The 15,424-nt window shown below is 35.7% G+C and overlaps 1 protein-coding gene across 2 annotated transcripts in view; it reads right to left on the reverse strand.

Annotated features, from left to right (window-relative positions):
* LOC140168338 (lamin-B2.L-like) overlaps positions 1-15,424 on the reverse strand; it is a 46,240-nt gene that overhangs the window by 18,377 nt on the left and 12,439 nt on the right. For both annotated transcript variants that reach the window (XM_072191709.1, XM_072191708.1), the window contains exons 8-11: positions 14,106-14,326; positions 12,931-13,115; positions 12,248-12,428; positions 7,765-7,951 (exon numbers count right to left, since the gene is read on the reverse strand). In XM_072191709.1, coding sequence (XP_072047810.1) covers positions 7,765-7,951; positions 12,248-12,428; positions 12,931-13,115; positions 14,106-14,326 — 774 coding nt within the window. The remainder of the gene's footprint in view (positions 1-7,764; positions 7,952-12,247; positions 12,429-12,930; positions 13,116-14,105; positions 14,327-15,424) is intronic.

Raw genomic sequence — 15,424 nt, forward strand, 5'->3', positions numbered from 1 at the left:
ATAACGCATATTGTTCCTTTGTGCCTATTAGAGTTTCCGCCAAGCTATTCATCGAGAGGTACCTTTTGTTTGGGACAAAGTGCTTCCGCCATTAAATCGGTAACTGACCTGACAGCGTATTAACGCTATATAGGCAGGCCACTGTCATTAAGTGATCAAATGAAAGTCACGTGAAAGCGTCTACATCGACGAGAGGTACCTTTTGTTATAATACCACACAAGGGTGTGCTCGAGTTGTCACATACACCCAAAAACACACTTTACCGTCGACATAGAATTATTGACCGCCCATCTTAATTTAGGCGCCTCATTTAAATAAATTCAATAGAGTTGCTGATCGATTACCCGTAACAACGTGTCATTGCTGCCAGGTATATAGGTCTCACTTTCTATAATTAACTACTTCGCAGCTATTATATTGTTATCATGGTTATATATTTGGTTATATAGGCCTGTTCAATAAAATCAAATGGATTTCTTAATATCACGAATATCCATTTTAAAAGCCAGGTCCAATTGAATACCTGAGTGGAAGAAGGGCCCAACTCCATCAAATCTGTTTTTGAGATATTAAGAAAAAACTTAATATTTGGAAAAGTTTTATAGACAGAATGTTTTCATCTTCAGGGGACCTTTAATACATGAACATACAATATTACATACATTCAAAAGTATATATGATGTTTCCATAGCAACGGTACAGGTCTTAATACGAGTTGGAGTTGGGCCCTTCTTCCACTAATATACTGAAAGTGCCAGTTCCGTAAGCAAATGTGTTATAAATAGCTACAGAAATTTGGTAATTATCCATTAATTGCACAAGAGGAAGCATGTACATAATAGCAAGAAAGTTTATTGTAGTGAAAAGCAGATTTCATGGATGAACAAAATTCCTCTTTAATCCAATATTTGTGAAAGAAGGGCCCAACTACATGGAGTTGGGCCTTTCTTCCATGAAAACCATGATAAAGTGTACTATTTAGAGAGTGAATTTTGGCTCATCTTTCACACACAAGGAAGAACAGTCTGCTGGCAATAAAATGCTGGGTCGAACTCATTTTGGTAAAAAATTGGAGTTGGGCCCTTCTTCCACTCAGGTATTCAATTGAGGTAGTGAAGGAGGGTCGAGAGATGAAAAGAGGAGAAGCGGATGGGTGATCGAGATTGTAGGGGAGGGGCGGAAGACAAAAAAAGAAAGGAAGAGGGGGAGAAGGAGAGCGATGCAGTCACATGGCTCTAGTACATAGGCGTAGATCGGAGGAGGGGGAGTTGGGGGGGGGTAAATCCATTTTAGCGCAAAAAAAGAAAGGAAAAGGGGGAGAAGGAGAGAGAGGTAGAAGGAGAGCGATGCAATCACAGGGCTCTAAATTACATAGGCGTAGATCGGGGAGAGGGGAGGTGGGGGGGGGATAAATCCCCCCAATATTTTGCCAGGGGGGTCGATATAATCACCCCCCAATATTGACACCTGTGTATTGGTTTCTGTCAAAATTAATTCGCGCGAATTAATTCCACGTTTGTCCCATATTTCACCAGTTTAGTTTCAATAGGCCTAAGCTAAAATTTTCCCGTGCATTTGTACCATAAGGTTCATTGTACTGGGTACTTACCCCCCCCCCCATGTCAAAAATAAATCTACGCCACTGCTTAAGTGTGTGCATAGGAAAGAATAAGTGCAGAGAAAGGAAAAGAAAGGAATGAATAAGGAAAATAATAATTATTATTACAGAATCTAAGCATATAACAGCACTAGGCAGCCATTTAATGATGCCAAAACCTTAATAGATTACGTAATTAAAACACCCAGTCAGATATATTTCACATCTGGCCAAACACATGTCACCCAATTTCGATAACTGGACGTTGAATGTACACTCTCATGAATATTGATTGGCAACATTTTCCAATATGTCAGCGCTCAAATCGGACACAATAGAACAATAGACCCTTCAGTGCGTTGGTTAAAACAGTATCGGAGTCCATAGGAGTCAACTCTCAAACAATACAGTAGGCCAGGAATATTCATGTGTTTGTTTAAGAAAAACTCAATATTTGGTTTTCAAAAGCAAAGCAGTTGTTTAAATCTTTTCTTTTTAAATGATAAATGGCTGAATTAGGCAGAATATGTACTGCAGTGAGAAAAGACCATACATCGCCAGTTCATCACTTAAGAAAAGTCACATTTTAATCATGCAACGTTTGTCCGATTTCCTTCGCGGTCGAGCAATATGTTTGCTGGATAAAAATGTACCAGTGAAAGAAATTCCTCGTCGTATGGGAGGTGTGCCTAATGCAATTCGAAAATTTAAAACAAAATTTCAGGTGACAGGAGAAGTAAAAAATCAGCCGAGAGCACCTCGCTGACGTGTCACGCCTGTTCGCCAGAAGATATCAATAGTAAATCTGGCTGACCCGATCCGGACTTTCGTAGACAGCATGCGCTGACGTTGTAATGCACTTGTTAACAGTGTAGGAGGACACATTTCCTACTGCACATCTTAGACGTTAAGTTTTATTTCCATTACAAACTCATGAACAGGCCTGACATACTGTATTGTTTGAAATTTGACTCCAAATGGACTCAGGTGCAACTTTTAAAACTGCCTATTTTTTTACATAATGAACCATTGTGACCGAACGCAATCATGTGTGAAACTACAAATTGGTCCAGATTTGTAAAACAAATAAGGTTATTCATATCTTTTTACAATTTTAAATTTCGTTAAACAATTTTAGATTTATTTCAAAAAGTATTAGGGGTAACTTATAAGTTGTGCACTCTATACATAGCACTTATTCAGTAGAGGTTATGTCACATGTCTGCCATGTTGTACATACAGGCCTTTAATTGGTGCCTTCAGCTTTTTATCCTTCAGGCACAAACGCAAAACACTGTGCCATCGCACAAGAACATTATTATGTGATGCGCTGCGTTTAACGCATAGTGTCCAACACATATATGTGCAGATTGATTTGTACCCACAAACTGGCATATTCATTGACTTGGTTTTACCTTAAAATACTTTATTATATGAAGATACTTTTATTTTGTTATTTATAAAATTAAGTGGAAGAAAATGAATTTATATATGAGTTATACAAAATAAATTGAATGTTTTTATTTGTTCAATGTAAAAATCATTTTCATTCATTGAAATATAAACTGTTCCATTCAACTTGGCAAAGCTTTGTTGAATGGCACAATCCATATTTCACCTCATGCAAATATTCTCACCATAACATTCAGTATTTGCATAGTTGGCCACATCCATATTGATGGCATGATTCCAAAAATCTGATGCTCTGAAAATTCACCTTATACTATGAAAGTATATTCCTGGAAGTTTGCACCAAATGTGTTTCCGTTTCCTGCAGACGGAAACATGCAGGAACGGACATGTTTCTCAGTGTGTGTGGTTGAGTTTATTGTCTGTTTTAGTAGTAAATAATAAACATGTGTTTTTTCGAGAAATATGTTAAATTGGGCCTGAAACAATATGTAGTGCCCTGAAATTATGCAAATTTAGAATCATGCCTAATGATAGCACCCGTCAAATCAATTAATGATAATCTTTGGGCATTATTGCAAAGTCAATCATGACATTTGCTAAAGTTTGTTCAGCTTATAGTAAGCGAAAAAAATTAAGACTCATAACACTCGTGTATCGATATAGAAAGGCACACACGCAGTTGGGTGTAGCACTTAAAATGTGTGTCACTGGCGCATGTTTATGTGAATTTATGCAAGCGTAAGTTCTAACTTTATTAATGAGCGTAGTAACAAAAACTGAATACTTTTAAGCCAAACAAATGTTAATGTACAGCATACATGACAAATGAAAGTTCAGATGCAGAAACTATTCTAGATTTGAGATATAGACAAATATAACTAGTCAGAAAATTTTACAAATGATTTGTGCTACTTTTATTCATAAATTAACAAAATTATCATGGGATGTTCACTGTAGGGTTCATCAAAGCAAGCATCATTTATGGGCAGATGTGCTTTAAGGGCTGGGGTATGAACGTTTGGACAGTATTTATTGTGGGACATTAGAGCACATCAGACATATCGAACTGCATTCTGAATACGAAGAATATCATTCTGATATCAAATAATTTTGATTTTTTGAAATTTGCAATGTAATACACATTTTATTGCAAATCATTAAAAATTGATATTTTTTTCTATTTAACAGTACTCGAAGTAAACTTTATAAATCTGATGATTTATACTTAAAGTGTATGTAGGTGGGATGAAAAGCTGACGATCAATTGACAATTTTGACCTTTCGTATTGAAGATATGGGCAATTCCAAGCAAAAGTGGACATGACTCAAAAAAATGAAATTGCCAATATATATTTCTTTTAACTTTTATATTATTCCAAACAGATGTAAGGTTCAAGTTATAAACTTTTTTTTTCATTTTTCTAACATTTTGGTTTTTTTTAAAAGTTTCTTTGGAGAGTGTATTTTAAGTGAAAAACTCCTGTTCAACTTAGATATTTTCCAAGTGGGCCTATTTTATTAAACATGGGCACTTTTCTTTTAAATTTGATACATTTTATATCTCTGAAATATGTTCTTCAAGAAACATCCAACACATTTTAAATAATCCCCCACTAATTTTTTTTTTTCTTTCATTGCATTTTCATAGCACTAAATATGGCGTAGCACGAGTTACCGAAAAGATGCATTTTTTTATGTATTTTCAAAATGTTGGCAATGTAATTGATGCCACTTATTATTTTCCTTCTAATAGTAGTGCCTTGAGTAAAAATAAGAAATTAATATACAAAACACTATCCATCACATAATAATGACCCATTAAAAACTGTAGCACGAGTTACCAGTAGCACGAGTTACCGATGTAGCACGAAAGTTACCATAGCCCACTTCCCCTGTACCAGCAAAGGTAATGCAAAATCTACCACTTGGCAGCAATAGAGGATCTCCCAACTACATGAATATGCATTTATATGTGACCATGGTATTGGTAACTATTTTTTTCTTTCATTATGCTTTTCATAGCACTAAATATGGCGAGCACGAGTTACGAAAGATGCATTTTTTATATATTTTCAAAATGTTGGCAATTTAATTGATGCCACTTATTATTTTCCTTCTACTAGTAGTGCCTTGAGTAAAAATAAGAAATTAATATACAAAACACTATCCATCACATAATAATGACCCATTTAAAACTGTAGCACGAGTTACCAGTAGCACGAAAGTTACCGATGTAGTACTGAAAGTTACCATAGCCCACTTCCCCTGTACCAGCAAAGGTAATGCAAAATCTACCACTTGGCAGCGATAGAGGATCTCCCAACTACATGAATATGCATTTATATGTGACCATGATATTGGTAACAGCTTTCTAGCAGCAGTGTAGCCAGTGTGTGGGGAAGGGGCAGCCTGCCCCATGACAAACTAGAATTATGCAGTTCAGTAATTAAGGTGCCTATACACACACACACAAAAGTGTGTAAATAACAAAGGTTTGTAAATAAAAAATAATATGCAATATGCAAATAAGCTCATTAATATTCATAAATATGCAAATAACATGACACAAAATTATACAGCACATCATGCCACCATATCCAACCAAACCAAGTTTGAAGTTGATTGGTTATTGTGTTTATAATGCTGCAAAGTGGATTAATGAAAATGTAGGCAAAATTTGTAAATAAGCTCATTAATATTCATAAATATGCAAATAACATAACACAAAACTACACAGCACATCAAGCCACCATTATTCTATCACCATACCGGTACCAAGTTTGTAGTTATTGTGTTGGAGCTGTACAGTGGATTAATGAATTTGCTTCCGCCCGGAAAGACAAACAAAGAAAGAAACAAACAAACAACCAGGCAACCACACATGTGTGGGGCCAAAAATTAAAGAGAAAAGTGACCTCCTGTCGCAGGAAAATTAAAGTAAAAATATGGAAGGCAAAGATAGAGATAAGATTCAAGGAGCCAGTTTCCACCCCGATCATGTGCCAAAATAGTGTAAATTTATTTATACCAAAATTTTGCACACACCAATAAAGTCCTTTTTTTTAAAAAAAAGCTCAAAGACTTTACATTGTACAGTCTCTCTAAAAAAACATGCTATTTAGCATATATCCCACTATCAATACCTGGTCAAAATGATGCAACCAAAATTTTTAGCCCTCCACCCCTAGGATCTAGCCTAAGAACCAATCAATTAATATGGGCCTCATGGAAGAACAGAGGATACCAAAAAACATCCACTGAATGAGTAACCGAGGCAAAAGAAGAAATAAAACAAACAAACAAAATAGATACTGGAAATCCTGAGATTAACAGCCACAGTGACATTGGTGATACTGAGATGTGTGTGGTTCTGAGATTTGTATTGAAATTGGTTTGTTGTTGAGTGTAATGAGGCTCATTTTCCAGCTTAGTGAAGTGATTGAAATCGGGCAAACTAGAGTATTTGCACCAAGCAGGAAATGGTCTCAACCAAAAGATGACCAAACATTCTATAACTCAGAAAGCAATTTTAAAAAACTTACAGAGCAAATAACCATGAACATTACAAGTTTTGTGAGGGAATTTAGAGTCAAATAACATGGAAGTAAAAGTTTTATCAATTGTTGACTGTTCAATTTAACTGTTTAAATTTAAGCCCTAGAATAAAATATCCAAACAGGATCAAGCAAGGCGTATGTAAGGCTGGGATGTTTGTATGTAATGTGTGTGTACATTGTATGCTGGTACATACACTGAATAGTGTTATTTGTACATAGATGGGTTATTTGGGGGTTATTTGTACATAGATTGAGTTATTTGATCATTACACCAGTTGTTGAGGAATTGTTATCAAAAAAAAATTGACATTTAGATGAACAATACCATTTTATATATGGCCGGACAAACTGTAGCACGAGTTACCGTAGCACGAGTTACCATGTTTTTTGCCAGTCAATGTAAAACTATGAGGGGCACAACTTTTTAAGATATACCAAAACAAACCTTATTATAGCAATTACTTATCATATAATCAATAAGGCTTTAGTGTTTTTTGTTTTAGCACACAATCAAAATAAAAATGAGTGATTTTTAAGCATGTCCTCTGCTCGTAGTACGAGTTAACGAATTTTACAGCTGTCCCATACATACAAAAGTTGATATCCTGAATTAGCAATACTATGATGATCTAGCCTTGAATGTTGGGTATTAAAATACAAAAAATACAGATTCCAATCAAATCAATTTAAAAGCTGGAGCATAAAGTATGTAAAAGGACGCCATAAAGTGTAGCACGAGTTACCGTGGAATTGCCTATATAGATTTTTTTCCCAAAACACCAAAAAAAAAAAAAAAAATTAGGACTTTTTGCGAAATAAATCCATATCTTCAATATGAAAGGTCAAAATTTTCAATTGATCGTCGCCATTTGCTCCCAGCTACATACACTTTAAGAATATATCATTAGATTTATAAAATTTACTTCGAGGACTCTTATATATCAAAAATGTGAAAAATATCAAATTATAATAATTTGTCATAAAATTTGTATTATATAGTGAATTTCAAAAAATGAAAATTATTTGATATCAGAAAGACATTCTTCGTATTCAGAATGCAATTCGATATATCTGATGTGCTCTCATGTCCCACAAAAAATACTGTTGAAACGCTCATTCCACATCCCTTAACTCAAAAAGTTCGAAAATGGCGTTATCGACTTTTGCGTCTGAACTGCAAATGTTTCAGGACTTACAGTAATTGTTGAGCCGGCCCTAAACCTTGTCCTGGGTGCGAATCTATACACAGCAACTGGATGACCTCCTATATTCTGCTGAATCATGTAACCTCCGACCTCTACATCATTAGTGGAGGAAGTATTAAACAAACGTATAAACTTTCCATCTTCATTAACTTCAAGGATTTTAATGTCACCCGTGGTGCTGTAGAAAGAAAAATAACAATTGAAATTAAAATATACAGCATAAAGAAAGCAAATGTTTAAAATGCAGTTTCACAGGGTTCCTGCTCCTTGACGCCTTTAAAATTCAAGGACTGTCAAAATTATACTCTTGGTCAAATTCCAATTTTCAAGTACTTTCAAGGACCTTGTGCAAATTCAAGGACTTTCAAGGACCCTGGGAATCCTGGCAGTAGTCTGACCACATTTTCAATAAGATCCCAGGGGGGCCACTCATATATAAAAGTTGTAAGCATGCGTGTGAATGCACTTCAGAAAAGCACCCTTACCAAGGACAATCATTGTGTCTTCAAAATGACCCTTAACAAGGATAATGGTTTGTTAACCATACCCTTAACAAGGACAAAGTTACAAGTGGATTAAATCCAACCCTTAGCAAGGATGCATGATCAATTTTGAAGAAAAAAGTAAAAGACATCAACTTTCAAACGGGCTTTCAAGGTTTCTTATTTCCTTTATTATTATACTCTAATTGGATACTTCCTAACTGGATTTGGTATAGGCTTAGGCCTACTCAGTTATCATTATTCAACATAATTATCGCCTGCATTATTAGGGCAGTATATCTTATTATGACGATTGTAGGGGTAGGAATGTGATTAGATTTAACTACCCTTAGCATGGACACATGGTGTCAAAAATGACACCCTTATTTGCTATAATCAATGATTTTGAGACCCTTAACACGGGCCCGTGTTGCAGTAGAAAAAACCACCCATATTCCGCGTTTTTGTTCACATGCATGCTTACAACTTTTTATATGAGTGGCCCCCCCTGGGAATAAGATTCAACAATCAAAGTTATGACATGAGATTTTTGTTCTATTAGGGAGGGATCATTATTTACGCCAGGGGGGAATGGAGGATTTTCATATATTTTCGCAAAAATTTCGCAGCGCCGTCATATGAAGGAAAAATTTCACGTCCCCCCTCCCCTTGAATCCTCCATTCCTTGCATATAATTTCATGTCCCCCTCCCAATATTAAGGTCAAAGTTTCATGCTCAAGTCAAGTCAATCAAAAAATGTTGTGTCCTCCTAAAATAATGGCATATGGCGTAAATAATGGTACCTCCCTTATGTATAAAGTAAAGTTCTTTAAAAAATAGCTTTGTCTTGTTTGGAAAGTTTCAACATTATCAACATTTTTTTAACAAATGAAATTTATCTTGCACCACATCCACAGACAAAATGTTTATTCTGTGGGAAGTTATTTGGCAAGTACTACACTTGCTAGATTTAATTATGTGTACGTGCCTGGCATCACATTCATACTTAGGCTTTAACAAAATGTTTGATTGACGTAACCCAACCTACTCTAAACATGTTGCTGGCTCTGAATATTTTTATTTTGAGGGAGGGAAAAAAGTCATTTAAATTTAATATTTTATAATAAATGCTCTAAAATGGAACCAAGTGGCCGTTTTGAAGTTAACAAAAAATCATGCGTGTATCACCGTCTTTTAGTTCGAATACAGATCAGATTTAGTCTTTGACAAAAAAATATCAATAAATAAAATAAAACAGCCTATTTATGCCAATCAAACTATTTCTTAGGCCTTTTTAAGGACCCGCTACTAATTGGTGACAACATTTTGTAATGTAATTGGTTAAGGCTAAGCAAAAAAATTGTTATGTCTCAAAGCCCACATGCGCGTTCATTTTTCTTTGCACGTCCATGTCAGCTGAAACAGAAAATTCATTTTTTATCTCCTTTTTTTATAGAATTGCCATAAAATCATGAAATTCTGTGACAAATTTGGAAGCAAAGTTACTGGATTCGATACTTGCATTTGTTTGGGTATTAAACAAGTTAATATTTGTACTTCACTTGTGTAAATCAACCACAATTTTAAGCAGTGTCCTTTTGAACACTCGGAAAATGATATCTTAATTCAAAATTAAGTTTTAAAAAAATCTTTTAAAAAATAAAAATCTTTAAAAAAACCCTCATAATTACATTCCTTTTTAAAACTGGCATGGGCTTTGAGACATAGCATTATTTTTAGTGTGCGTATAGTTTACAGCATCATTCACTTAGTTGTTACTTTCAAATGTACATGTGTCTGAGCATTAAATACATGTATAGGAACAGTACCAACCACAGACAACAACATGTATTGTTTGGGAAATTACTGTAAAAGTAGAAATTTTTGCGCTACATTTATTTTCGCGCTTTTCGTGTTCCAAGCTGCTAGCGTGAAAATAACAATGCGCGAATATATTCCTTTTGTGTTTAGGTCAATGTAAGGAAACTTAGAATCATGAATTTAAAAACAAGGGAAACAGTTAAAAATTGGCAAAGGGCGAAAAATTAATCACACGAAAATTTCCACTTTTACAGTATTTGGTAAGTATTACCAACGGACTATTCCAGTTGAAATCCATACACCCCCTGTGGAACAAATGACCTTAATATCCCACACAGGGGTGTAAATTGCAAATGGGACTACCTGACTGGGTGACTCCATTTGAAATCTACACCCCCTGTGTGGGAGAGTATAAGTTCATGTCTTCCACAGGGGGTGGATGGATTTCAAATAGAATAGCCAAGCCACAGATAACATACATGTGCATTGTTTGGGAAGTTATTTTTACCAACAATAGACAAAATCTGTATTGTTTGGGAAGCTGTGAGTAACAACATGTTTGTTGTTTGGAGACATATTTGGTACATATCATATTTACAAGTATATCTTCCCCATCCTTAAAGCCATATTATAACATTTCTTTTTAAAATAGATTAGTATTTATTGCCCATAAAATGTTAGCTTTTACTGTCAGATATGTCCCCTTTTAATTTAACAAGTGAGGTAAAGCAAAGAAAATTGGAATTTACTATAGCGCCAATGCATGTTACTCCGCTAACTCCGGCGGTTGTAATACCGTCACGATCCTCTGACGTGTGGGTGTGTCCTACACGCCGTGTAAGCAGTACTGTGTTATGAACAACACATACGTGTTCGACTAATATTTCTATCGTATTAATAAAACGACGGTTCCATCGGTTTATTCAAAATCACAGATTTTGACTACAGCACCTAAAGTCTTGATTTTTGCAGAGAATCTTTGTTTACTAAAGTACATTACAATTGTGTAAAAACCTGAATTAAATTTTTTTTTGAGGACGTTCTTCTTAGCAAATGTTATAATATGGCTTTAAGCTAAAAAAATAACAGCAAGTATGTTCCCCGTAGGTGGTCTGAAAACCGAACTGCGGTAGGCTTATGTAGTTGTTTTTACTTTCTACAGTTTAGAGATTTATGGTAACATATTCCTCAAATCACAAATATTTAATGTCAAATCAGTGCAGAGTAGGTTAGATATGACAATTATTATGAGTTTTAGGAAAATTACAGACTGATTTGAATAGGATTTATTGATTTCATATTTACTTGTAAAACAAACTGTAAGAGAAATGTATTTTTTTCTGGGTTTCTCAAATAAAAAAATATGGCAAAATTGCTTCAAAACAATATGTGCAGCCTATATGAAACAAACTTCTTTTTTTTTTATAGCCTAACAGGCCCAGTACATAGCCCAAGGAAATTAAGTCAATTCTAACAAAGTTTGTCCCAGTCAGTGCACTTGTCGAAAAGGCCCGAATTAAATTTTCGTCATGATTTTACTTTGAAAATATATTCTGCATTGATGCTTACACACCCCTCCCTCCCTTGGCAAACACCACTGCCTATAATAAGTCAGCGAGAGATAAAGAAACTAATTTGCATCTGACATCATCTGTCAATCAAACTCAGATATGGTTTTTACGATTTGTCCTTATGATTGAATATCTCATCTGAACAAAGTGGAAAAGTGTTTTTGGTTAGTTTTCATCTTCAAATGTACAAACCGTCTGAAAAGTTTGGTTCTATTCGCCTATTGCATGGTTCCGCCAGGAGAGCCTCGAACTGGCATGACATGAAAGGAAGAATTAAAAAACTTCATGCAACTTATGACTGGTTCAATTCCCATTCATGCATGCTGCCAGATCGAGGCTCTCCTCACACATGGCAGAACCATGCAATGGGCGAATTAGGAAACTTTCTTTCCGAAGGCACCGTGTCAATAATTCCTAGAAAAGTTACTTTTTGCCTTGTAAAAGTACTAACATCTTCTGTGATTTCTTTTCTCCAAAGGCGGCACCAGATGAAAAGGAAACAAGTAGTGAGAAACTCTTGAAAGCATATCCTAAGTTTTCCCCTTAATTATACCAATTTGTCTCAATCACCTAGAGATTAATTAACTGCCAAACCATACCTTGATGTGCAGGTGGTGTAATCATGTGATGTTGATGATAACCTGGGTCCAGGAGGACTAGACTTAGGATGAAGTCTTGGGTAGATGGCAGTATGCTTCTGTAGATCGCCAAATATGGAATCAAAGTAGTCCTTCCCTTGGCCCATGGTTCCTACAGGTACAGAAGCTGGTCTCTTGGTCGCTGTACAGGGTGTATGAAAATAAAGTATATAGTTCGAAAAATGCAACTAAAAGAATGAGGCATTTGGTTAAAATGCTTTAGCTTTAGTTAATAGCTGAATCAACATCTTGGCCTCTCACAAGTGTAAAATCAGTGGCATGTGACAAAATCAGTGGCTATTTTTAAGGTTTAATAATGAAGTTACCTTAAAGAGGAGTGGTCCGATTTTTCATGCTCTGTTTTCAATCTTAGATAGAGGCCTACCACCAAAACAATAAGTTTATAAATTTTGAGTTGTATTGTTCCAGCGGTTGTGATATTTCCCTGGTGTAATGAGAAAAGTATGAGTTTTCTTCTGATTTCAAAATTTCAGTTTTGATGAAGAATAATGGGTGATGAGGCTGTCAATCGGGTCACGGACCTTTAAGTACTAGAAAGGGAACATCTTAACTGAAGATAAGTTTTGCAATTTAAGTGAAGCATCCTTTATCAACATGGCTACCGACCAGTTACATAGACTTACATAAAGGCTTAGGACTTGTCATACTGGATGATAATCCTGTTGTGTTCTCGTAAGGTCTTATAGGCGATGACATGGATGACCGTGAAGGCAGGGGACGGATTGGTGACACACTACGTCTGCTGTTAACAGGACTTGGTACAGGACTAGGAGAGCTTGGTATGGGTGGTCCTGGAATATGGACAAGTCTGAAAAACAAAGTAAAAACAAAAAACATTATCATCACCCCCGGTCATCACCCGCATAACAAAATTGCCTAATTCATTTTTACATGTTTCTCATTTGCAATTCATTAATTTTTGATGTTATACTTCATTGTATTAACACATCCAAGATGAACAATTTATTGGTTTATTACTCAACAGGGTCAAAATTCCAAAAAGTAACATGGAAAAATGTCAATTTTGTTATGAGGCTGACGATATGTTAATTCACATATCAGTTAATTGTGTGAAAATACATGCAAGTTGTAATAATTGGCAGTAGATCATGGTTACATAGACTTACACAAAGACTTTAATAGGACTTGTCATACTGTAGAGCAGAATAGCAGTAGAGCATAGACTGGTTATCATAACTAAGACTTCCGGTTCAGGTTTGCATTAACCTCAAATTGCTGCTCTCCACCCAGGTGTATAAATGGGATTGTAAAAGTTAACAGATGTGTTGAGCAGAGGGCTAGTGGACCTTATAGCACTGTTACACAAGATATATAACTAGAGGAGTATGACCCAACTGCTATTTTCAATGGGGGGGGGGGGGTTACACTTTTCACAATTAAATAGGCAACCATGAAAAAAATTGCAAAAGAGCAAATGAGAATTTAAAATCCACCAGGTTTGCCATTGCATGAGCTTTTTGCATGATCTTTTGTCTTGGTCTAAAATAAAGGGAAAGATAGATTGAAATGGCCAGTTAAAAAACAGATTTTAATAGCCTTGAAATTCCTACCCTAAATGCTGACTTGTACTTGTAGTGTGCCATATGCCTACCCTTTGTAGTAAAATGGCCCGAAATAGGGACCCTTTTACGTGAATATCTGCTTGTGTAACACATTGAGTCGGAGCACCCCCCTGGTGTATACCACAAATCTTGTTGACAATAACAGTATTCAAATTGAACACACTAACCCATATCCAATTGTTGCCAGGGGATAAACAAAATGATATAAAACTTACTTCTTTTCCTCCTCTTGCAGCATAGCCTTCATAGCTTCCAACTCAGCCCTGACTGGCTGCTTAGAGTTAACCGCATATGATATGTCCCTCATCTTCTGGACAAGACTGTCCTGCATGTCCCGCAGTTTGTCTTCCAATGCTCGTATGTGTGCAGATGTACGCTCACGTTCCTGACCGAGACTGCTTGTCAGATTGCGGTTTTGATGCTCGGATGTTGCAAGCTGAAAGTGGGAGAAAATAGTATGAAATATAAGTAAGGAGATATGCAATAATTATGAGCACTGGGGAAGGGTAATATTAGGGGGGGGGGGTTGGCAAGCCAAAAAAAGGGGGAAAGCAATTTTTGGTAGGACAAAAGAGGGGGAAAGCCATTTTTGGCACACATTCATGGGGTACCTTTTAAACAATTGATAAGATAACCCCATAACAATATTCTTTGAGGTCTGATATATAAATGATGCTTCTCAGTACCTTCAATTTGGCACATGGAAAGTGCATGACCAAAGTGCTAAAGCGCTTTGACACTGCAAGTGTCAGTTGATTTCTTATAATTTTTACGAGCCTCCCGATGACTTGAGCGTGGGTAGCATCCCTCACCTGATGAACTAACTAAATAGCAAAAAAAAACTCCCTCTAGAGCTTATTAAGGTTAAGCCCTTCATATTGAATTATATATAGAGGGCAGTATTGCATATACGTTTCTTGAAATGCAGGCAGTGGCAGCCAAGATATCCTCAATTTTGACATTGACATTGTTAGTAACACAAATACAAAACTTTTAGTAAGGACTAACAGTTAAAATACATAGCCAACTTGATCTGAGATGTTGCAATGTTGAAAGGGGTTGCCAGCTTGGCATACATTGTTTGATTAAATTAAATACCTGAGTGGAATAAGGGTACAACTCCATCAAAACTGTTTTTGAGATATTAAGAATATTTGGAAAAGTTTTATAGACAGAATGTTTTCATCTTCAGGGGACCTTTAATACATGCACATACAGTATTACATACATTTGAAATTAGATATGATGTTTCAATGGCAACGGTACAGGTCTTAATTTGAGCTGGAGTTGGGCCCTTATTCCACTACTGCAAGTGCCAGTTCCGTAAGCAGATGTGTTATAAATACAGAAATTTGGTAATTATATATTACAGTACTGACGCGAGTATAGTCCCACCCCGTTTTCGGGTGAACATTTTTCAAAATTGGGGGGTGGGACTATACTCGAATTTCCAAAAAAAAAAAAATTGAATTTGAATGCATTTTGAAATCATTAATAGAGTATGACATGAATACAAATTATCAATTTTCATATT

The sequence above is a fragment of the Amphiura filiformis genome, chromosome 13 (genome assembly GCF_039555335.1).
Source record: "Amphiura filiformis chromosome 13, Afil_fr2py, whole genome shotgun sequence".
Lineage (NCBI taxonomy): Eukaryota > Metazoa > Echinodermata > Ophiuroidea > Amphilepidida > Amphiuridae > Amphiura > Amphiura filiformis.